Raw genomic sequence first — 25,423 nt, 5'->3', positions numbered from 1 at the left:
CTGTAGTCTATTAAGTGTGCAATAGCATTTTGTCTTAAAAAATGTACAAAATTTAATTTAAAAATACTTTATTGCTAAAAAACGGTAATGATCATCTGAGCCTTCATTGAGTCATAACTTTTTTGCTTGTGGATGGTCTTACCCCAGTACTGGTGGCTAATCAGGGTAACTGTTGCTGGAGGTTGCAGTGGCTGTGGCAATCTCTTAAAATAAGACAACAATGAAGTTTGCTGTATCAGTTGATTCTTCCCTTCAGGAAAGATTTCTCTGTACGATGAGATGTTATTTGATAACATTTTACCCACAGTGGAATATCTTTCAAAATTGGAGTCAGTCCTCTCAAGCCTTGGCACTGCTTTATCAACTAAGTTTATGTAATATTCGAAATCCTTTGTTGTCATTTCAACAATGTCCACAATTATCTTTGCCAGGAGTAGATTCCATCTCAAGAAATCACTTTCTTTCCTCCTTCAGAAGAAGCAACTCCTTGTCCATTCAAGTTTTATCATGAGATTACAGCAATGCAGTCATCTTCAGGCTCCACTTCTAATTCTACTTCTCTTGTTATTTCCACCCCATCTGCCATTATCACCTCTGCGGAAGTCTTGAACCTGTCAAAGTCATCCGTGAGAGTTGAAATCAACTCCTTCCAAACTCCTGTTAATGTTGATACACTGACCTCCTCGCATGAATCATGAATGTTCCTAATGGCATCTAGAATGGTGACTCCTTTCCAGAAGGTTTTCAATTTACTTCGCCCAGATCTATCAGAGAAATCATTATCTATGGCAGCTATAGCCTTACAAAATATATTTTTTAATTATATAAGACTTCAAAGTCAAAATTACTCCTTCATCCATGAGCTGCAGAGTGGATGCTATATCATGAAAACAGCATTAATCACCTTTTACATCTCTATCAGAGCTCTTGGGTGACGAAGTGTATTGTCAGCGAGCAGTAATATTTTGAAAGGAATCTTTTTTCTGAGCAGTGGGTCTCAAAAGTGAGTTTAAAATATTCAGCAAACCATGCTGAAAACAGATGTGCTGTCATCTAGGCTTTGTTATTCCATTTAGAGAGCACAGGCAAAATAGATTTAGCATAATTCTTAAAGGCCCTAGAATTGTTGAAATGGTAAATGAGCATTGGCTTCAACTTAAAGTCACCTAACAAGAGAGTCAGCCTGTCCTTTGCAGCTTTGAAGCCCGGCATTAACTTCTCTCTAGCTATGAGTCCTAGATGTCATCTTCTTCCAATAGAAGGCTGTTTTAGCTACCTTGAAAATCTGTTGTTTATGGACCCACCTTCATCAACAATGTTAGCTAGATCTTCTGGATAACTTGTTGCAGCTTCTACATTAGGACTTGCTGCTTCACCTTGCACTTTTATGGTGTCCTTCCTTAAACCTCATGAGCTAACCTCTGCCAACTTCAAATATTTCTTCTGCAGCTTCCTCACCTCTCTCAGCCTTCACAGAATTGAAGAGAGTTAGGAACTCTCTCTCGATTAGGCTTCGGCTTAAGGGAATGTTGTGCTGGTTTGATCATTTATTGTGACCACTAAAACTTCCCCCTTATCAGCAAGAAGGCTGTTTCACTTTCTTAACATTCATGTGTTCACTGGAAGAGCACTTTAATTTTCTTCAAGAATTTTTGCTTTGGTGGGGCATGGTGACTCACGCCTGTAATCCTAGTATTCTGGGAGGCTGAGGGGGAGGGAGGATCACTTGAGGTCAGGTCAGCAGTTAGAGAACAGCCTGAGTTAAGAGGGAGACCCGGTCTCTACTAAAAATAGAAAAAATTAGCTGGGTGTGGTGGTGCATGCCTGTAGTCTCAGCTACTTGGGAGGCTGAGGCAGGAGGATTGTTTGAGCCCAGAAATATAAGGTTGCTGTGAGCCAGGCTGACACCATGGCACTCTAGCCCGGGCAACAGAGTAAGACTCTGTCTCAAAAAAAAAATAACTTTTGCTTTGTATTCATAACTTGGCTAACAATTTGGCACAGGAAGACTAGCTTTGGTCATGCTTTCCACACTAAGCTAATCATTTCTAGCTTTTCATTTAAAGTGAGAAACATGGGACTCTTCATTTTGCTTGACCACTCAGAAGTCACTGTACAGTTATTAATTGGCCTAATTTCAATATTGTTGTGCCTCATAGAATAGGGAGGCCATAGAAGAGGGAGAGAGAAAGAAGGTGACAGGGAACAGCCAGTTGGTGGAGAAGTCAGAACACACACATTTAACGATTAAGTTTATCATCTCATATGGGTGTGGTTCATAGCACCCCAAAAGAATTACAACAGTAACATCAAAGATCACTTATGATCATAACAGAGACAATAATAAAGAAAAAGTTTGAAGTAGTATGAGAATTATGAAAATGTGACACAAAGGCAGGAAGTGAGCATATGGTATTGGAAAAATGGTACTCATAGATTTGCTCAAATTAGGGTTGCCACAAACTTTCAGTTTGTAAAAAAAACACAATACAGGAAAGCATAGTAAAGTATGCCTGTATTCCAGAATTGCTCTCCAAAGTTAAACATTTACACTGGTAAAATCTATTAAAACAAGCTATCTCCTTGTTTTAATTTGCATTTTTCTGATTACTGAAAAGACTGATAGACCATAGATCTTATCCTTAAAAAGACTTGTAAACCAAATTGTTTTGTAGTGCTCCAGGAGGCCTAGGAATTTCCTTATCAGGACCTTTCTCAGGCAAAATGACTTAATTTTCCCCTCCTTGTTGAGTTTGGCAATCCCAAATTCTCATATATTTAGTTTTAATGGCACAAAATTGTATTCCCAAGGACACTAATGACAATTTTAATTCATCGTTCTTTGTCGCTTTAACAGTGGCAGTGACCACTGGACAGGCATGCTTAAGAAGGGCTGGAAGATTCCTTCCAATCCATTGTCTTTACTGGCTAGTTTTTTGTATTCAGTACTCCAGAGAGGTACTCAGTGCGTCCACCCACGCTCTTACTGCAAAGGAATTATTCCCGAGAGAAAGTTTTGAAATAAAGGGGAAAATGCGAATGTTTTCATTTCAAGACCTTATTTTAAATGTAAGATTATAATCAGGGTCTTTTAAAGCAACCCAGTTCCTTTTTTCTTCGAAAAGCAAGTTTTTTTGCTCTTCACACACAAGCCTCACACTTTAGTTATTTCATCGTAATGCCAAGTTTGATTAACGGCAACGAAACAGATCTTTCGTTCATTCTGACTCAGGTAATTGTAAATTCTAAAGGGAGAAAAGATCGCCAAGCCACAATAGTTCGGGTCTTCAGCGTCTATGTCCCACAGATAATCTGTAAAGATTTATTGAACCACGGGTAAGTCTACACCAAACTGCAGCGGCTTTTTTCTACCTTAAAAACCACAAGTCTTATGTAAAACAAGTTGTCTTCCCGTGCTTTCTGGAAAGAAAGGTCGGGATTTGCCTCATTTTGTTGCTTCAGATAATCGTGTGGTTACAGATAAGAGGTGCTACACCGAGGGACGGGGAATAGGATAATGAAGAGTGGAGTTACTGACGGATGCTATTATTTTTTTTTTTAGTAAGTTAAACCGCAGGCAGCAGTAACAGTGCTAAGAGCCAGGGCGCGTGACGGTCGCCACACCCGAGCTGCTCTTCGTTGCCCGGGGCTCCTTTCCCTCTGCCAGCGGGGAATTCATGCAAAGCAGCCTGCTAACTCCGGGGCAATACGAACCACTTTCGCGCCACTCGCCCAGGACCGCGCAGCTGCATAAAGAGAGGTCCTAGCAGCCCCCAAAGAGCGACATTTTCAAAGTGGATTTTAGGACTCTCCAAGGCTATCCTTGGAGATGAGAATATTTGAGGGGGTAGAGTTTTTTTCTGGGATTCGAGAGGGTCGAGCGCCCCGTCTGGTAGTTACCGCAGCTTGCAGGACCTGCATCCCAACGCGGGAAAGACGGCTCGAGCCCCGCCTTCCCGGGCCCGGGTCGGCCCGCCCTGCCAGCCGGCCGCGGGGCTCCCGCTACGCCTGCTTGGTGGGACCGCTGCGCACGCGGCTGCTTCGCTGTCTCCGCTCCGAGCGCCGGCCTGGGCGCCCGCCGCCAGCATGGATGCTCGCCGCGTGCCGGTGAGGGCTGGGCGGGCGAAGCCGAGGGGCGGGAGCGGTGGGGCTGAACGCGGGCCGACTCTCCAACTCCGCAGCTAGGTGCTGCTTATCAACTGGTGGCCGGCCTGGGCGTCGCCAGCTTGGGCGAGCCCCAGATTTTGTGCACCTGGGGTAACTCACGGCCAGGGGGACGTCCCCGCCGGGCGTGCGCACCCGTTGCGCGGGCGGTATGGAGATTTGAGCCGTTTGCAGGATGGTTGGCAGCGCTGGGGAGCCCGCGGCACGTGCGCCCGCCGGAGGCCGGACAGCGGCTAGGGGCTGGCAGGTCCCCGCTTGTGTCCGCGGGTCAGAGCCAGTCTCCCCGTCCCCTGGGAGTTTGCCCGCAGCTGCCCAGCCCTTTCCCGCACGCGACTCGGGGCGGGTGCGTGGCTCGCCGCGGGTGGCTTTCGGGCGCGCTCCCCGCCGCCTCTAGCCCTGGCAAGACCTGCGGCCGCTTCTCACTGCTGAGGGCCAGAGGGTTCGAAGTTTTAAGGTTTTGCAAGCCGGTCTCCTAGAACTTGGGTTGCGCACGTGGAAGGAGACATCTTTAGTCTCAGGCACTGATTAAGTGCAGTTAAGGGGTCTGGAGAGCCAAATCATTCGTCTACCATTTGTTCCTTCACTACTTCCTCCACCCTCACCCTCCAGCCTTACTCTCAGCTGCAGGATGTTACCCTGAATGGAACGTTACTTTTTGCTGTAAAGGAAGCCGGAAAGTGGGGTCTGCTCCTGGAGAGGGTAGAGGCGTGGGGGTTGGGTCGAAAGGAAGAGCACGACAAGCTAAAAATAAATACTAGGAGTAGGCTGGGGCTCACTTGGGGTGGCTGGAAGGGGGCGTGGCATCAGTCCAGTCACCGCCTGGGTGGAACTGGGCTTCAGTTATTAGGATGAAGAAAGCCACGTGTTGCTGGTCTTGGAATCTGACATGCCTGGGTTCAAATTTGGGCCACCGTGGAAACTGAGTAATCCATTTTACCTCTGTGAGCCTCAGTTTCCTCATTTGTTAAGTGGGAATGATGATAGCACCTTTGCTACAAAGAATTAAGCATGATGTAAAAGCATTCTTAACATAGTATCTGGCACGACAAACACCTAATGTAAATGGTATTAGTTATGACTTGCCTGCCATAAAAGTTATCTCATTCATGACCATTTGCTTTGCTTCTTTCTATGTCTTTTCCTCCCAAGATATTTGTGTGGTAAATAACTTCTTGGCAGGTGCTGACTTGTTAAAGCTCAGTAAATATTCCCTGACATCTTCCAATAGAATGGCTCCCTTGAGGCTATCTTGGGCCTCTGAGTGCTTGCATGTAGATTGATGAGTGAATGGTGATAATTCCTGCAATAATGCAAGGAGCACTGCTGTTTTAGAAGATTGCAGACTTGGATTCTTCTTCCAGCCCTGTGATCTTGCACAGTCTATTACACCTCCCAGGGGCCTTGAATTTTCTTGTGGGAGGCTTCTGAGATCCCTTTCAGCTCCTAACATTCATTGTGTCCTATTCACATATTGCTTTTATGTTTAGTAGCTCTACCTATTATCATGTCTTCCTGCCTTCCTAAAAGGAAAAACTTGCTAAGATGATTGAGTGGAGTCTACTTAGAGGCATAGGGAGGTTGGGTTGCCATCATCATGAAAATAGTTTTATTTGCAAGACACTGGAATGCAGAATGTTAGGCAAAGAAGGAAGGCCAGAATGCTACTTGACCTGGTAGCATTATTTTGTGGAATCTGTAGCAGAGCTTGCCCTTTTAGTTTTCAGTGTAATGAATCATTTCTGTATTCCATGGCCCTATTTAAGAAAATAAAAATATAGGAACTAATGCAACACTTAAGAAATCTCATTAAATGTTAAGCAATGGCAGAAACTGCTGCCCTTTTTACACAAGATAGGTGCTGATTAGCAGTGTAGGGCTGTTCAGTGTTTATGAATGAGTGAAGCATTTCTATATCTACAAGTAATTTGCACCTTATGAAAGGACTTTTAAAAACTTCAGTCTTGTATAGCAAAGGGATGGCAGAGCTGAATGTCAGCCTACGGTAATAAAGTGCTAAAATGGAATCAGATATCCCACCTGGGCTTAGAGTGTTGTTTGACCTTGGCTGGTTGATATATTTGATTTGTAAGGACTTGTATGGAAATAACTGTACCCTTCCTGATTGGAAGAGAGCCTGTTTGGAAGCCTGCCATCTTGAAGTAGAGGTTCTGCCCAGTTTTTATAGTTTGGGAAATTAACATCACAGTACATTGCCTAAAGCTTACATAAAAATACCTCATTAGCTTGATTTTGGCTGTGGGAGAAAAATTGCTCTGCCATTTTGTACTTTTGAAATTTCCTTTTAGAAGTATGGTTTAATTTTTAAAAAAGAAGTTGGATTTTAGGAGTTTAGCATTATAAACTCCTATGGAGCTCAGTATAATTCTAAGAGCTTAGAAGCTCTTAAGGTGGGTAGAGAGGTAGCTCTACATATGTTTGAGTAAATTGATAAATGTCAGTAGAATTTTCTTCCAAAGAGATCTCTTAGGATTTGGCTTGGTTTTGAAAATTTCTTGTAACAATTGCAAATCCTTTTTCTATATAGGGTATAAGAAATGGACATATCTATTCTGTGCTGTTTGAAACTACTCAACTCAAAAATGATGTCTTTAGTTAAATAAAGTAAGCATCCCACTTAATAGTATTGCCATTTCCATTTGTAGCAAAAGGATCCTAGAGGAAAGAAGAACTTGAAGAAATTCAGATATGTGAAGTTGATTTCCATGGAAACCTCGTCATCCTCTGATGACAGTTGTGACAGCTTTGCTTCTGATAATTTTGCAAACACGGTAAGTGCTGCCTGAGAATAAACAGAATTGAGTCTGCAGTGCTCAAAATGCCCCAAATGCTTTGTGCATGATTAAAACTGCTTGCTTTTTGCCTACATTTCTATACAGCCCTTATGAAAATACAGTATGCACTGTAATTTCATTTCACTTTTTGCTGTGGTTCTAGGTAGTAATTGTTGGAGGTAGATTAGCTACTTATTCTATCCTTTTGAAATGTCGCCTAACCTAACATGCATGATGATTTGCCATAACAACTCAGAAATCATTTGTAAACCTCTGAACCATTTTTCTTTGTAACAAAAGCTATTCTCTTGTAGTGCACTTGTAAATGTGATTTGCTCTCTGCACGGTTTATGGAAAATTGGTTCTTGAAAAAGAAAAAAAATGCACAACCACATTTATTTATTTATTTTACAGAAACCTAAATTCAGGTCAGATATCAGTGAAGAACTGGCAAATGTTTTTTATGAGGACTCTGATAATGAATCTTTCTGCGGCTTTTCAGAAAGTGAGGTGCAAGATGTGTTAGACCATTGTGGATTTTTACAGAAACCAAGGCCAGATGTCACTAACGAACTGGCCAGTATTTTTCATGCCGACTCTGACGATGAATCATTTTGCGGTTTCTCAGAGAGTGAGATACAAGATGGAATGGTGAGTTTGAGAATTTCACCAGTATCAAGAAGTAAGATGCATTTAGAGGCATGACATACTTGTTTTTTTAAAAAAAATTTCTTATGATTTTCATTTTAGTCATGCCAGAAGATTTTGTTGACTTTTTTAAAATTTTGAGTATTTTCTTAATGTCTTAAAGTAGTTTTTACTAATATAGCCCTGCTTGTAAATCACGAATATTTTGTAGGCTCTGAAAATCTTGGAAATTGGTGAGATAAAATTGGCTAATCTCCAGATTTCTATTACCACAAAAATCCAGGAAGGACACGAGTCCCCAAAATTAGCTATATTTGCATTTAAGTTGAAGTGCCCAGCCCAGTGCCTGGCATAGAGCAGGCCTTTAATAAATGTTGGTTCCCATAGTAGACCTGTGCTGGCATCTTGAAAACTTGTGATAACGCATACGTAGGAGCTTGCATACAGATGATAATTTGGTTCCTTCCTGCTTCTACTTTTGTTCCTTGGTTGGCTTTTCCTGTGCACGCTGCCTTACCTTTATTCTCCGCCACCACTGCTGCTGCACCTCAGTCCCACTCTCCCTGAGCATACTGTTTACGTTTGCAGTCATTTTCTTGTTCCAAAGACTTTCTCGACAAAGGAAGCAGTGTGCTGATTTATAGTCAGGGGTATGCTCCTTGACTCACTGTGGTCTGACATGGATTGACTGCCTGTGGATCATGACTTGAGTAACAATGATAAGTGACAGTGCCTGGCCAAGGAGTGTTTTATCACTCTCTGTTAGTGGTAATGTAATGTTTCCTCTAATAAGTGATACTGTTCCAAATCAACACTTACTGGAGTTTATTGCTGTGAGCAGTCTGCAGATCTGGATGTGACCCAAGCATTAATAACCTGAATAATTGCTGGACAGTGTTTCAGTTGTAAATATTATTTGCTGTGATTAATAAAATGCCAATTGATTAAAAGTATTAAGAACTCACGAAAGTTTTTGTTGTTTTGTATTCTCTCAGTCTGTGAACACTAAAATTACCTAAGTCTGTTTGTGGGGGATTTGAGAAATTTTTCAGTGTTAAAATGGATCTTTCATTTCTTGGAGTTTATGGGTGGTATTTTCTTCTTCTCTCATTTTTTGTTTGTTTTCTTCCTCAATCATCACCACAGTCAATTTTGGAATATTTTTGTCACCCCAGAAAGGAACCCATACTCATAAACAGTTACTCCCTATTCTTTCCCAACAGCCCCAGCCCATGGCAACCACCATTCTGTCACCTATTCTGGACATAAATATAATGGAATCATACAACATGTGGTCTTCTGTAACTGACTTCTTTCACTTAGCACAACGATTTCAAGGTTCATTTATGTTGTGCCATGTGTCAGTTCTTTATTGCAGAATATTCCATTATGTGAATAAACCACGTTTTATTTATCCATCAGTTGGTGGATATTTGGGTTTGTACTTTTGGCTATTATGAATAATGGTGCTATGAACATTCTGGTACCAGCTTTTGTGTGGACATATCCCCAGGAGTGGAATAGTTGGGTCATACGGTAACGTGTTTAACCTTTTGACAAACTGACAGGCTGTTTTCCAAAGTGGCCACACCATTTTACATTCTTACCAGCAGTGTATGAAGGTTACAGATTCTCTACATTCTTGCCAACACTTGTTTTCTTTTTCATTTAGCTCTATTAGTGGGTATGAAGTGGTATCTCATGATTTTGATTTATAGTTTCTCAGTGACTAATTGTATTTTTAATGATGAAAACATATATTACTTTTGGAATCTGGAAAATTTTATATTTCAAGCTTACAAAAAGTGGATCAGAGAGCCGCTAGAGTAGTCAGATTCATAAGAGACAGTAGAATGATGGTTGCCAGGGCTGGGGGAAAGAGGGAATGGGAAGTTATCGTTTATTGGGTGTGGAGTTTCAGCTGGAGAAGATGAAAACATTCTGCAGATGGATGATGGTAATGGCTGCACAACAACATGAATTTATTTAATGGCATTGAGCTTTATGCATAAAAGTGGTTAAAATGGTAAATTTTATGTATATTTTATTACATTTTAAAAAGTAGATTAGAGAAGACATTTTAATTCAGTTTGGTACTGCTGTAAGCATTAAAACCATGTTTATAGGAGAACACATTTATTCCTATAGGAATTCTTTTAAAATACATGATCTATTTTTAAAGAAATGGCAACAGGGGCAGGCATTTTCATATTATTGTGAAATCCTGGCAGCAAAGCACGATTCTCACACTTAAAGAAATGTCTCAGAACCTAGCGGCTGTAAAGACACCTTGTAACAATGTGGCCCAGATAGGCTGGCATGGCGTTAAACTACACTCAAATTATTGTACTTCTTGATTTTGTTACCCAGAGCTGTCAGTGTTCAGTTAAAAGTCATTTGGTGTAAGTGTCTTTTGTTCAAAAGGGATTTTGTAGTCAGACTGGTATAGCTTGTCCACCCGGTCATCAAGTCGTTAATGACTCAATTGTTCTGATTAACTAGCGGCTGCAGTCAGTCCCAGAAGGCTGTAGGACTCGCAGCCAGTGCAGACTCTCTGGACCTCTCAGGGTGGCAATGAAGTTTCCAGCACGAAACACCAGGAGAGCAGCCAGCAAAAAAGCAGAGCCCCCTCAACCCTCAGCTAATTCTGTGACTGACTCCAGTTCCGATTCAGAAGATGAAAGTGGCATGAACTTTTTGGAGAAAAGGGCTTTAAACATAAAGCAAAACAAAGCAATGGTAGGTATCTGAATTTGAATGTGTTAGAATTCTTCCCCTCTAAGTGACTTGTTTCTATGCCTGTGTCCTAAGAATTATTTTCTGTATAGTTGTAAAGTCTTAATAATATGTATTTTAAACTGTGTTTCTTTCCCTGAACTAATTTATCTTCTTAGTCTATTATAAATAGATTAACGCTGGGTTAAATGTATAGGGGAAATCAGAAACCCTTTGAATATGTCAACTTATTATTAAATATAATACTGTGAGATGTGCTAGTGTATTTTCTACAAGTTAGTTGCTTATTTGCAGCAGTTACTCTAAGCCAATGCTTTCTGTTTAATTTCCTCCCTTTTTAGCTTGCAAAACTCATGTCAGAATTAGAAAGCTTCCCTGGCTCATTCCCTGGAAGACGTTCCCTCCCAGGCCCCAGCTCAGTAAGTAGAAGTCCTTGTTTGTATAGTAGTGTTTTGGGCAGGCCTAAGGTAATTTTCTGTTATATCTTAAAATGCAGTTTCCTTATTTTGTAGACAGATGAAGGGGAACTAGTGGAAGCCCCCTGACAGATCTCTGGATGATCTTTGCATCCTGGGTGGTTTGGCCTTCTCCTGCTGGGCTCCTATGGCATTCAAATCCTCCCTTTTTTGAGGCAGAGGCTTGCTCTGCAGTCCTTCCCCCATGGCCTCAGCCTCCCAAGGAGCTGGGACTACAGGTGCACACTGCCACACCTGGTTAGTTTTTAAATTTTTTGTAGAGATGGGGATCTCACTCGCTATGTTGCTCAGGCTGGTCTCAAAATCCTGGCCTCGAGCTATCCTCCTGCCTCTGCCTCCCAAAGCATTGAGATTACAGACTTGAGCTACCAGTACCACGCCCAGCCTCAAATTCTTTTTGATTGGTTATTTCTCTCTTTCCCAGCTAGACTAAGCCCCTCAAGGACAGGGAATGAAGACTGAGAACTTTTTTCTGTATCCCCAGATTTAGCACATTCCTCCCACACAGAATACATGTTTTTAAAATCTGACAATGAAGAAAAAGGAGGAAAATAAAAATTTTTAACTGAGTTATGGCCTAATAATCATATATGATTATATTCTGAGGAATTAAGCGGGTGCAACTCGGGAATTTCATGTGTTCACTGTGGTACAAAAGACAAGACTTCTTTTCCCTGCCTCCCCCCAGGAGAAAGGCAGCACGCACACAGGAAGGGAGGAAGGGAAACCATAGGTACATACACTCCTCTGTTGTGTAATATAGAAACCACGAGCGTGTTCCAAGGCTCGAGAGACACCAGAGAAAAGTTAGAACGCGAGATCAGTTCTTACATCTTTCTTAAGTGGAAGAATAAATAGATCACCTCTCAATTTGAAAGAAACTGGGTTTGGTGTTACAAAAGCAAACTTACAGTGGCTATATGGGTTTTGGGCTCATTTTCCATGCATTATAGACAGAACAAAGAAAATGAGAAGATGGAGCTCTCTTTTTACTTAAAATAGGTAAGGAGGAGGTGTGGGTTTTCCAAAGTGCTACTTCTTTAGATTATGGAATAAATGGGTTCCATCATATGTGTTTTGTTTAGCCATCAAAGAGACCCCGAAGGCGGACATTCCCAGGTGCTGCTTCCAGGAGAAACCCTGAACGGAGAGCTCGTCCTCTTACCAGGTCAAGGTCCCGGGTCCTCGGATCCCTTAGCGATTTACCTATGGAGGAAGAGGAAGAAGAGGAGGAGGATAAGTACATGTTGGTGAGAAAGAGAAAGACCATGGATGGCTACACAAATGTGAGTTCTCTGCATTTGTACTTGCCCCTCTTCTGTTTTTCATCGACTGTAGGCCCACTGTCACATACATGGCTCAGGTACACACACAGCCTCAACACAAAATGATCCATGTTAAATGTAATGTCCCTAAACATATTTGGTGATTTTATTAGTGAGTGAGAGTCAGGTTTTCTTTGGCTCTTCTCAGTTGCAGGAATCATTTCCATAATGTTGTCCAGTTACCCTTATAGTAGTAGTAGTAGGCTTATGACTTCCCCTCTCTCCATAAGCTCTAAGAAAGATTTCCAGGTTGAATTTTCTGTGAAGTAATTACAAATAAAGTATCCGAGATACAACGTTGGGAGCGCCGTAAGGACACTCTGTTTCATGTTCCTTGTTTCACAGGAAGGTGACACGCCGAGAATTCGTCGCTCTAGACCCATGACCCTTCCACATATAATTCGCCCGGTGGAAGAAATTACAGAGGAAGAGTTGGAGAACATCTGCAACAACACTCGAGAGAAAATATATAGCCGTTCACTGGTAAGAGCCTCTGTGTTACATCTGAGAATGTAAATCTGTGACAAGAAGGAGAGCTTCTGTCCTAGAGTGTTACTCTGTTCTAAAGGGCTTGGCATATGGGTTATGTGCCTATGTGTTTTTCCATATAAGGAAAGATTTTTTATGGTATCCCTAGTATTTAGCCCTCTTTCACGTGAATTATCTGTTTTGTAAGTGCAGTGGTGTTAGATCTTTCCCCCTGATTTGGAAATTGATTCATTCAACATATATTTATTTTGTGTCTATTATATGTATATACGTAGATAAGTGCTGAGTGGTGTGCGAAAGACAAAAATGGATTTTGGCAGGTATTTTTTTGCATTGATAAGATTATTTCTTTTTCTTTCTTTCTTTTTTTTTTTTTTTTTTCAAGAGATGGGTCTCAGGGTCTCACTACGTTGCCCAGGCTGGTTTCAAACTCCTGGCCTCAAGTAATCCTCCCACCTCAGCCTCCCAAGTAGCTGAGATTACAGGTCTGAGCTACCGACATCCAGCTGATAAGATCATTTCTTAAAGTAGTTTTGATAATATTAACTATTGTATCTGCCAATTGAAGTGATCACTGTGCTTAATATATTTTTCACGCTGTAGCACATATATGTTTATGCAGCTATGAAATAAGATTCCAAGCCAAAATGTCAGACTGTACCACAAAGAAGAACATTCTTTAAATATGCCATTTTTCTCTAAAAAGCAGTGTGGTTTTTTTTTTAATTTGCTTATTATTTGTAGGGCTCTACTTGTCATCAGTGCCGCCAGAAAACTATTGACACCAAAACAAACTGCAGAAACCCAGACTGCTGGGGTGTCCGAGGGCAGTTCTGTGGTCCCTGCCTTCGAAACCGATACGGTGAAGAGGTCAGGGATGCTCTGCTGGATGCGGTAGGTGCCTTGAAGAGGTAGGCTTGAAGGTCAGGCACAAGCTGATAAGGCCAGAAAAAGGGCACAGGTGAAAGGATTGAGCCCTTACTGTGATGTGCTGTTCTTTTAGGGGAGGCGGTTTAATCCACATGTTAGTACTGCATAGGCATGAGCTGCTTCCACGGGGCTCAGGTCTGAACTACCCAGATAAATGATTCTCCATGTATCCTTGGTAGCTGCTGTGTAACTTTCTTTCCTGGTTTCCTAAGGAAACATTAGGCATAACTAACAATCATATAGCTTTTTATTCAAGAAAAGGTTTAACTGTAATAGACAATACCCACCTTCAAGGGTTGAAAAGGAGCAGATAAGTAGGGGGGAAAGGTAAGGTTTGATTTAATTGCGCCTTTTCACAATTCTCCTTCAGAACTGGCATTGCCCACCTTGTCGAGGAATCTGCAACTGCAGTTTCTGTCGGCAGCGAGATGGACGGTGTGCGACTGGGGTGCTTGTGTATTTAGCCAAATACCATGGCTTTGGGAATGTACATGCTTACTTGAAAAGGTAATGGCTGGGTTTTTTTTCCTCTCTTCCATACCTGAATTTTACATTAATTTATGTGTCTTAATAAAAAGGTGATAGAATAGTGGTTATCTCTGGCGGGATGGGTATTGACTGGAAAGGGGCACATGGGGAGTGTTGGGAACGTTTTATATCTGGGTGTTGGTAACCCAGGTGGATGTGTATGTAAAATTCAAGTTGTACACTTAAGGTGTGTACACTTGATCATTGTATGTTACAACTCAATAAAAACATTTTTTAAATGAATTAGGCTTTCAAAAGAGAATACTTAGGTTGAAAAACTATATCCTGACATGTTCCCTTTTCTCTTTCACAGTCTGAAACAGGAATTTGAAATGCAAGGATAATATCTGAGAGATTTGCTGCCTGCCTTCCACTTCTCAAATCTCTCTTATTAAAGTTTTCAAGTTTTCAATTTTGTCATTGATTGAAACCTGAATCAAGAATCTTGATGATCAATCTGTTTTTTAGGAAACTCAAGTTAATCCCACTAGACCCATATTTCTGGAGCATCATGGAAGGTATATTGCTAGTTATACTTTGCCCTTCTGCAGTTTCTCCTCTGCCTCCACCGGGCCCCACCTCATAGCATTCCCCTCTATTTCTAATGGTCCTCTTCTACTGCTTAGTTTCTGAATTCTTTTTAAATGACAATTTTATGAAAGTGCATTTGATTTAGTTGGCGTTGAAATAGCTCTGGAATCAACCCATCAAACCTAAGCACTTAGAAACACAGTAATCATGTTAACTAACTAGATCTAATGAATTTCAGAGGACAGCCCTCTAACTTGTTTACACAAAAGCAATGGGTATGATTTAGTCTTCGTACTAGCTGACATTTTTAACATCAAGGCACAAAAGTCTTAAAATCATGTTGCAAAGTGGGGAGTATATCACCTCAGTTGCCTCTCATGGGAGTATTCAATGAATAGTGCTTACATGGTGCTTATTATACAACTGAGACTTAGTCGCTGCTAGTTTCTTCCACCGCAAGGTTAAGTGGTGTGTCTGGCTTCTGCAACCATGATCCAAAGGTTTGTGGGCAACGTTACGCTTAAAATTATTATAGAAAAGACATTCTGAGAAATTAGGATGGTGAAGCTTCAGGAGCAGGCTAATTTGAATTCTTGGTTTAAAATTTTAGTGTAATTGTAGTTTGGCCAAGTTTCTTTCAGTTCATATGTCAGGTATTTCAAATAAATTCTTGGACCATTTTGCATGGAAACGATATTAATAACTAGTCTGTGGTTCTTTGCAGTTCTTGAAGAAATTATAAGCTAGGCATAGGGTTCATGTTTAGGTTGTAAGCACTTTTATGACAATGAGAAGTGCCTTTTGGAGATGGGTGACTTTGAACGATTTGTTAACTCGACATCTGTGCCAATTTAGCTCCTGGGCAGATTTCATCTGTAGGTACTCCCTTGTCTTCTGCATTAATCAGATTGTTTGGTAGAGATGGAATCTAAGTGTTTGTGTGTCCAACTTACTTGCATGTGTAGCTTGTTGCTATGCCTGTTCAGTGTTTGATGCATAATTGGACCTTGAATCATCGAATGTAAATACAGCTTTTGGTTTGTAATGCTTTTATACAAAGGTTTTTATTTTAATAATAAAACTTTTTGTTCTAACTTGTCTGCTTTTTTTAATACTCAGTCTTACTACACTTAATTCTAATTTTTTATATTTAAATAAAAGGCCATTTCCACAGTTTCTAGAAGTCTTCCTTTTGACTTAAGTTTCTGAAGGTCTAGGGGCCAAAGCCATCTGGTTTGAATAGGACCTCGCTTGGAGACATGACTAATAGCTGTGATCAGAAAATGGGCTAAGACAGCCACAATGATGCCTGATAGAAAACAACACGTAACTGGGACATTTTACAATATTGTTGTTTTGTTTTGCTTGCTAACCTAAGAATTAACAGCAATTTTATAATACCTGGTTTGCTTTTATCAACCATTCAAATATTTATTAAATGTATGCTGTGCTTTGAGGCCTGTTCTAGGACTGCAAGAATAAGAAGACACAGAAGGAATGGTTTTAAAGGCTCTCATAACCCAATTCTTTAGACCGGGGCTTGGCAAACAGCAGTCTGTGGGCCAGAGCCTATGCAGCCTGTATTCATCCGGTGTATGAGCTAAGTATGCTTTTTTTTTGCATTTGTAAAGGGTTGTTTTAGCGGAGACAGTATATGGCCCATAAAACCTAAAATATTTACAACCTGGCGCTTCACAGAAAAGAGTTTGCTCTATCCAGCTCTAAATTTATCAGAGAAGCTGTGTTTACTTTACACATATTCGTGGAAAAGACCAAGCTAAATGAAATGGTATAACTGGTATTCTATAGAGATCCAAAAGACATCAGTAACTTTCTTTTCATAAACTCTTAGAATCCTAACCCAAATTTTAATCCAACCCTATGAGGTATATATGTAACTAGGAAGCTTAAATGTTTAGAGTTCATATAAATTGAAGCTTAATTTGGAAAATTTTTGGTGTTACCGTGTAGAGCTAATGTGGTTTTCATTAGAAATACTAACAGTTGATTCTGATGCCCTATCCCTAAAGGATTGACTGTCTAATAGAGGAGCTAAGATAAAAACCTAAAAATAATATTCTCAGTAGGCATGAAGGGAGGAAAGTGAACTGGCATTTGCTCATTACCAGGCATTTTAAATCATGGGTGACATGGGTTTTGTGATGATTAACCCCCATTTTACTATAAGGAACCTTAGATCAGTTGCTCAGTCTCAGCCTTGACTGTGTGGGAGCCCACACACCCCACAGCCAAACCCCACAGCCTACCTTAGAGTGGAAGGAACTTGAGTTTTGACAGTTAGATGTGAAAAGTAGCATTAGGGTTGCTGTGCTCCAGGGGCTGCTGTTATATTTGTCTCTTCAACCGAGTTCCCTGAAGTAGAGATGGTATCCACCTTTTAATCTCCACTTATTAAGGGGTTAAGAAATGAAATATAAACTGATAATGATGAGGGACAAAGGCAGTAGTTAGAGGGTATTACAGGAGGGGTTTGTTTTTGTTTTACTTTGCTTCAAAGAAGCGAGAAGAACCTCCTGATGGCTCCTAGGTAAGTTAGGAAGTGGGGTCACCAGGGAAAATAGAATTCAAGTTCAGTACTTTGGGGGAAGGTGGGGGTGGGGAGAGCATTAGGTACTGAGAGTCCTGCGGGGAATAAAGGTGAGCACCTGGTATTTAGTGTTAATGCTAACCACACGTTTAGCAGGTATCTCAAGGATGAGGAAGTAAATCTAGAGAAATTGAGAAAAATGTTCAGCCTCCTACAAGCTGTAAACTGGCAGAGCTAGACCAGACACCAGGGGGAAGACTTTATCTTTTTTTTTTTTCCCCCTTTAAACTGAGCTTATCTTAGCAGGAGTCAAAAAAGCAGAGGAGTGATGTTCCTGAGGCTCTGTAGGGGAGAACAAGGGCATCTTGGGTGCTGGGTCAGCCCTGGCTGCGGGGCTGATTGTAGCAACCCAGCCGAGTGGGGAGCGGGGCGGACTGGGAGGGCCGCAGGGTACGTGGGGGGTGGGGGGTGGGGTGGTTATACCAGAGCGGAAGAGGGGTGGAGGGTGGGTTCAGAAAGAGTGAGGGGGTGGCACGGTAAGAAGCCAGGCCTTGGTTTGCCCAGCACAGATGTTGCAAACCCCTGAGGTTTTAAGAGAAGGGCGTTAAAATCCTGTGGATAGGAGGGAAAGAGGAGGAAAAGCTGAGGGCAAGAACATCCAAGGAACTGTTGCTCTGAGACTATGGAAGAGGCACCAGAGCTTGGAGTGGCAGTAAGCAGCTGGGAATCTTTGGGAATGTGTGAGGAATAGACTCCTGACTGCAGAGAAATTGGCATGTCCCAGGGAGTCCTTTTTGCATAAAATATCCAGGTGATCAAAGACTTGCTTGAGGGAAAGAACAAGGAACACAGGAGATAACCACTCAAAGCTAAAAGCCATTAACATTTGGCTTTTGTCAATCTCCCTTGTATTTGTTTTATCTGGTAGCATTTATACTATTTATGCAACTCCTTTAGCAGATTTGGCCCCAGTGGTCTTTGATAGCTTCTTTTGTTTTCTGGTAAGACAAGATGTTCCAGGCTCACCTTACACATTTTCTGCCCCAAGTCTGGAATTAGCCATTTCTCCAAAGTGCTTTGTTTTCAGAACACATTTCACGTTTATTTGTTATTTGTATATATATTTATATATGCTTACATATATTCATATTTATATATAAATATATTAATAACATCACTAATATTACAATAGATACATATATGGTTTCAGAATTAAAATACCAATATTATTAAAAAGATTACTATTACTAAAAACAGTTTAAAAATTTTTTTTGTTTTGGTCCTCACAAATCCTAGATATAGTCAGATTACTATGTTAGGTTCATTTGTTTGATAATTGCTTTTAATAATTGTTTTTAAATTAAGATTTAATTTTTTTATAATATAATACAGTTGTGAACTAAAATAAAATCTTAAGGCTCACCCCCCACCGGCTGACTGAATGGACCCCCTCTTTGCCAAGGGGATATCCTAAAACTAAATTGCCTGCCTCGAGGAGGGAGGTCAGACATGCCTCATCATGACCCCCTCCCTTCTTGGGGACATCCTTTGTATCCCATTAACAGGGTATGCAAGACAAACTTGGAGGTCCTCAATTTACACAACAAATATATGCCCCTTGGCTTATCTCTGATTAACAGCTCCATATCCTAAAACATTCCAAGCCTTTAGACAAAGCTTCCTGTCTTTAACCGATTACAAGTCAAAGAATCTTTAAACCCACCTGTAAGCCCCACCCCCATCTCACCTCCACCCCCGCTTCAGGATGGCCCACTTTTTCTGGCTAAACCAAAGTATGCCTTCCATGTATTGATTTTTGACTTTACCTGTAACCCCTGTCTCCCTGAAATGCATAAAACCAAACTGTAACCCAGCCACACCGAGTCCACTTGCTCAAGGCTTCTTGGGTGTGGCTCTGGGTCCTGGTCCTCAAATTTGGCTCAGAATAAATCTCTTTAAAATTATATTACAGAATTTGGCTTTTTTCTATTGACACAGTAACATATTTTCCAAAGTCAGATCTACAAAATATGTTTTTAGAGAAGTCTAGATATGCCTGTCTCTTCCACCCTGGTCCTTCTCTCCCTCTATCTATAGAGAACTTTTTTTTTGAGACAGGGTCTCGCTCTGTCATGCAGGCTAGAGTGCAGTGGCATGATCATACTTACTGCAACCTCAGGCTCCCAAGTAGCTGGGACTACAGGCACATGCCACCGTGCCCAACTAAGTTTTCTATTTTTTATGGAGATGGGAATCTCACTGTTGCCTAGACAGGTCTCAAACTCCTGACCTCAAGTGATCCTCCTGCCTTGGCTTCCCAAAATGCTGGGATTGTAGGTGTGAGCCGCTGTGCCCATAATAGGTAACCGTTTTCTAAAATTTTATGAGTTATACTTTGAATTTTTGAAATACACGTATGTGATCTATATAATATATATATTTGTACCCTCCTGTTGCATTTCAGATAAATGGCAGTGAACTACTCACAACATACCTCTCTCTACCTTGCCATTTTACTTAACTATATGAGAGAGATAAGCATAATTTTATTATATTAAGGTTATTAAGTAGGAAATGTCTGATTTCATTAAGTACTAAGTTAGACAATTAATCTCTCTGACATTTCACTTTGATGCTTCTTGATTTATTTTTATTGTGAAGGTACATCCTCATTCTTTCAAAGACATGATTTGGCTTGTGATTATCCTTCAAATTTTTTTTTAGAGCAGTTTTTGTGAAAACATGGATAAGTCAAAAATCGGTGTTATTTTCGAATATGAATTCTATCATGGAACCAATGCAGCATAGACAGCTCGAAATATCAACAAAGTGGGAAGGGTGAGGCTAAAGAATCCACAGTATGTCAACGGTTTGAGAAATTTAGTTCTGGTGATTTTAGTCTTGAAAATGAGCCACGTGGGTGACCTGAGATCAAGGTGGATAATGAGGAGATGAAAGCTGTAATGGAAATGAATCTATTTCAATGTATGTGTGAATTAGCAGCAAAGTTTGACTATTCTAACAATATTGGACCATTTGAAACAAATGGGCAAGGTAAAGAAGCTGGATAGATGGGTACTGCATGAATTAAACAAGTGTCAAAAGAGAAATCATCTCAAAGCTTGCCTTTCTTTGCCGTCATGACAAAAAGGCAAACCATTTCTACACGATATTGTTATGTGGGATGAAAAATGGATTCTTTTCAACAATTGCAAGTGCTCTGCAGAATGGTTGGATAAAGATGAAGTGCAAAAGGAAACACAGTCCAAAACCAAATATTCACCAAAAAAGCTAATGGTGTCTGTTTGGTGGTCCAGGGCTGGTATAATACACTACAGCTTCATGAAAGCTAGTCAATTACAGCAGATGTCTACTACAACCAATTGGACGAAATGATGAGGATGCTTGTGATTAAGCAACTGAGATTGGTCAACAGAGACAGACCGATCCTCTTGCAACACAACATTCGACCACATGTGGCACAAGCACAAACAACGCTGCTTAAGCTACAGACGCTGGACTTGGAAACTCTCTGTCATCTACCGTATTCACCAGACCTTGCACCAACTGACTACCGGTTCTTCCAGGCTTTGGACCACTTCTTACAAAGAAAAATATTCCATTCTCAACAAGTTGTGGAAAATGCTTTCACGATTTCTCCACCACTTGCTCTCCATGCTTCTTTGCTGCTGGCATAAGCAAGCTACTGTTAAGATGGCAATACTGTGTCAATAGTTTAGAAGCATACTTTGATTAATTCTACTGCTTCGTGTTTGAGATATAATTAACTACACTTTTGATTCAAAATCAGACATTTCATGTTTAATGACCTAAATACAAAGAATTATGAAATATACTCACATGTATGAACATGGAATTAAGCTTTAAAGTTTCAGAGGAAAAAATATCACGGAGAGGGGTTTCTCTCCTACTCAAACACCACAGACTGTTCTGTGGGCTTATGTTAAGGAAGTCACATTCCATTTTCTGACACGCTTAGTAGGCAAGCCTTATCAACTGGAACGAGTATTCCAGTTTTCTCTTATTTTTATTTGGTTACCCATACTTTAATAGATTGATCCTCAAGTTTGTCTACCAAATTGAGTAGCTGTAAATGTTTTTCTCTTCTTAATGACCATCCAGTATGGCTTTTTAAAAAGTAATAATCATCACTGGAGCTTACCTGAATTTCTAAGACATGACTGTTTTGAGTATCCTAGTACTTAAGGAGGAAAAATATGTAAATAAAATTCCTTTATGCAAATGCTTTCCGCAACTCTCATTGCCAGCCAAATTCTTGTAAATCATGATAAACAGATGCTACTGAACTAAATGAGTAAGTAAAATTATGGAGATAGATTCTATTTATCTTATTTTTCAATGTTGGGGAGGGAGAAAAGGGTATTAACTAAATTTTATCCGTCTGCGTGATGATTAGGGCAGACACCAAGAACACTATTAATTGATTTCAGCAAGGTAAGATGTGGGACTCTAAACTGGAGAGCTGCCCCCAGTGGGAAAAGTTCTAGTGCAACTTAGTTTGCTTTACTGAAGAAATGGATTTTGGAAACAATCCAATATCAAGCATGCTAAGTCTCTGCCTACTTTATAGCTTTTAGTTACTTTTTTTTAATTGAAGTAAAATTTGCCTAACATAAAATTTACCATTTTAACCATTTCAAAGTGTACAATTCAGTGGCTTCCAGTACATTCACAGTGTTGTGCAATCATCATTACTATGTAACTCGAGAACATTTTCATGATCCCCAAAAGAAACCCCATACTTGTTTAAAAGTCACTCCCCTTTTTCCCCTCTCCCCAGCCCATGGGGGCCCATCTGTTTTCTGTCTTTATTGATTTGCCTGTTCCAGTCATTTGGAAACATACAATACGTGGCTTTTTGTGTCTGGGTTCTTTCACTTAGCATAATGTTTTCAAGGTTCATGTATGTTGTTACATGTATCAGTACTTCATTCCTTTTTATGGCCAAATAATATTCCATTGTATGGGAATATCTTTTTGTTTATTCACTGTCCATTGATGGGCATTTGGTTTGCTTCTACATTTGAATATTATGAATAATGCTGCTATAAACATTCATGTCCAAGTTTTTGTATGGACATACTGCATTTCTCCTGGGAATACATCTAGGGGTAGAATTGCCGGGTCGTATGATAAGTATTTTTAATTGTGTGAGGAACTGCCAGACTGTCTTTTCACTGGCTTGATTGTGTTCTTTGATGCACAGAAGTTTTAATTTTAATGAAATCTAATTTATCTATTATTTCTTTTGTTGCTTGTACTTTTGGTATTATGTCCTAAGAATCCACTGCCAAATCCAAGGTCATGAAGATTTACCCCTATGTTTTCTTCTAAGAGTTTTATAGGTTTAACTCTTACATTTAGGTCTATGATCCATTTTGAATTAGTTTTTGTATATGGTGTGAGCTAGGGGCTCCACCTTTATTCTTTTGCATGTGGATATCGAGGTCCCTGCAAATTTTTCGAAAAGACTGTTTTTTCCCTCATTGAATGATCTTGGCACCCTTGTTGAAAATCAATTGACTGTCAATATAAGGGTTTGCTACTAGACTCCCAATTCTATTCCATTGATCTATAGGTCTATCCTTATGTTTTGATTACTGTAGTTTTCTAGTAAGTTGTGAAATTGGGAAATGAGACCCCCCTAACTTTACTCTTTTTCAAAATTGTTTTGGCTATTTGGAGTCCTTTGCAACTCCACATGAATTGTAGGATCAGCTTGTCCATTTCCGCAAAAATGGAAGTTGGAATTTTGATTGGGATTGCACTGAATTTGTAGTTGAACGTGGTGAAATATTGCCATCTTAACAATATTAAGTTTTTCAATCCATGAACATGAGATGTCTACTTATTTAGGTATTCTTTAATTTCTTTCAACAATGCTTTATAGTTTCCATTGTACAATTCTTGCATCTCCCTGGTTAAATTTGTTTCTAAGTATTGTGTTCGTTTTGATACTATTGTGACTGGAATTGTTTTCTTAATTTCACTTTCAGATTGTTTGTTGCTTGTATATAAAAATACAACTCATTTTTGTATGTTGATGTTACTGTTACTTTTAAGGGAACTGTTTTCCCACCAGTGCATTCTTGAGAACTTTTGATAATTCTTTGGGTTTATCAGTTGCATTTTGACCCTCAATCTTTCTATTTTTTTTTTTTTTTCTGAGACAGAGTCTCACTCTGTTGCCTGGGCTAGAATGCTGTGGTGTCAGCCTATCTCAGAGCAACCTCAAACTCCTGGGCTCAAGCAATCCTCCTGTCTCAGCCTCCTGAGTAGCTGAGACTACAGACGTGCACCACCATGCCCGGCTAATTTTTCTATTTTTAGTAGAGACGGGGTCTCAGCTCTTGCTCAGGCTGGTCTCAAATTCCTGAGCTCAAGCGGTCCTCCCACCTCAGCCTCCCAGAATGCTAGGATTACAGATGCGAGCCACCGTGCCCACCCAGCCACCCTCAGTCTTCCTAAATGCTGAAGGATATTACTACCCTATTTAATCTCACCCTTCTTTTTTTTTTTTTTTTTGGTCTCTCTCTGTTTCCCAGGTTAGAGTGTTGTGGTGTCATCATAGCTCACTGCAACCTCAAATTCTTGGGCTCAAGTGATCGTCTTGCCTCAGCCTCCTAAGTAGCTGGGACTACAGGCATGCACCACCAGGCCCAGCTAATTTTTTATTTTTTGTACAGACAGAGTCTTGCTATTGCCCAGGCTGGTCTTGAACACCTGGCCTCAAGCGATCCTCCTCCCTTGGCCTCCCAAAGTGCTAGGATTACAGGTATGAGTCATAATCTCACCCATCTTGATATGAGCATTTCAACACTGCCTTATTAACAAGAAGTTCCCACTCTTAAATTAACTCTAGATAGCAAGCACCTCATTTGAAGATGCTGACTGAAATGTCAGGGAGGACAAAAAGAGGGATATGGGAAAGAAGCTATGTTTATTATATTTTTAAATTTATTATTATTAATATTTTTTGTTTAATAAAAGTATCTTAATTACTTATTACAGAAAATTGGAATTTCATAATAAAAATCACCCATAATCCTGCTACTCACAAGTAATCACATTTAAGAACTGGGTGTACTGAACCTGAGCATTGTTAACATTACTAAGAATATACTCCATGTGTAACTTTTATCCTCCCCCCCTTTGTTTTACATCTAAATTATGTAATAATGACTCGCTGTTAGGAAACATCAGTTTAAATATGCTATAAAATAAGAAGTAATAGTAATTTCTTTACATTTATTTGGTCAGCTACTTTTGGCAAGTCTTTTTCATGGATCCTTCTTTTTCTTTTTTAAAATTAAAATAATACACGCACTTGGTGTCTTAGTCCACTTTCTGTTGCTTATAATAGAATACCTGAAACTGGGTAATTTATAAAGAAGAGGAATTTATTTCTTACAGTTATGGAGGCTGAGAAGTCCAAGGTCAAGGAGCCATATCTGGTGAGGGCCTTCTTGCTCGTGGGGACTCTGTAGGGAGACTGTAGTTGGTGCAGGGTGTTACATGGAGATGGGCTGAGCATGCTAGTTCAGGTCTCTCTTCCTTGTCTTATTAATCCATTAACCCATTAATCTATTAATTCATGAATGCTCAAGACCCCATCACCTGTTAAAGGCTCTACCTCTCAACACTGCCACATTGGGGACTAAGTTTCAACATGGGTTATGGAAGGGACAAACATTCAAATCATAGCCCTTGGTTAAAACAAATAGTTTTGAAGGATTTATAATGAAAAGCAATAGGTCCTTTCCCGAACTGTCCGGAACCCCAGCCCTCCTCTCCAGGGGGCAACCACTTTTAGCTTCTTTTTATAACTTTCGAGGAATAACCTCCATATCTCAAATATGAATAATAATTCTTTCCTGATAGTTCTTGATTTATCAACTTCAGACACAGAGTCATGACCACTCTTCCCCACTTCTGCTACCAACTTCTGACAACTCTCCTTTTATTTTTTTACACAATCAAGGGTGATAATATTTACATTTTGTTCTATAAACATAGTCTTCTGAGCCATGTCTCTAGGATAGTTGGAAAGGTCAAGAACAAATAAACAGAATTTACATTAGTAAGGTGATGTCCTTTGCTACAATTCTGAGTGCCATGTTATGATTATATTTCCTTCCCTTCAGTTCTTAATCACAGCCTTTGGACTCTCAAAGGATAGTGTTCCCAGTGTCACCATCAGTGGAATTCTCCATT

At 40.2% G+C, this 25,423-nt stretch overlaps 1 protein-coding gene across 2 annotated transcripts; it reads left to right on the top strand.

Moving 5' to 3' along the window:
• The first annotated feature begins 3,962 nt into the window (after positions 1-3,962).
• On the top strand, positions 3,963-15,713 carry CDCA7 (cell division cycle associated 7). 2 transcript variants are annotated; one of them, XM_045559073.1, is made up of 10 exons: positions 3,965-4,107; positions 6,828-6,953; positions 7,371-7,607; positions 10,107-10,343; positions 10,682-10,759; positions 11,902-12,102; positions 12,487-12,624; positions 13,375-13,524; positions 13,931-14,067; positions 14,402-15,713. In XM_045559073.1, exons 1-10 carry the CDS (start codon positions 4,087-4,089, stop codon positions 14,430-14,432), a joined length of 1,356 nt encoding a protein of 451 aa, XP_045415029.1. In that variant the 5' UTR covers positions 3,965-4,086; the 3' UTR covers positions 14,433-15,713. The 2 variants fall into 2 exon arrangements, with proteins under 2 accessions (XP_045415030.1, XP_045415029.1); XM_045559074.1 differs by lacking the exon at positions 7,371-7,607 and having other exon boundaries at positions 3,963-4,107.
• Positions 15,714-25,423: the final 9,710 nt, after the last annotated feature.

Source organism: Lemur catta, chromosome 8 (genome assembly GCF_020740605.2).
Source record: "Lemur catta isolate mLemCat1 chromosome 8, mLemCat1.pri, whole genome shotgun sequence".
Lineage (NCBI taxonomy): Eukaryota > Metazoa > Chordata > Mammalia > Primates > Lemuridae > Lemur > Lemur catta.
Note: the sequence above shows the minus strand (reverse complement) of the source record. Positions and strands in the feature narration are given on the sequence as shown.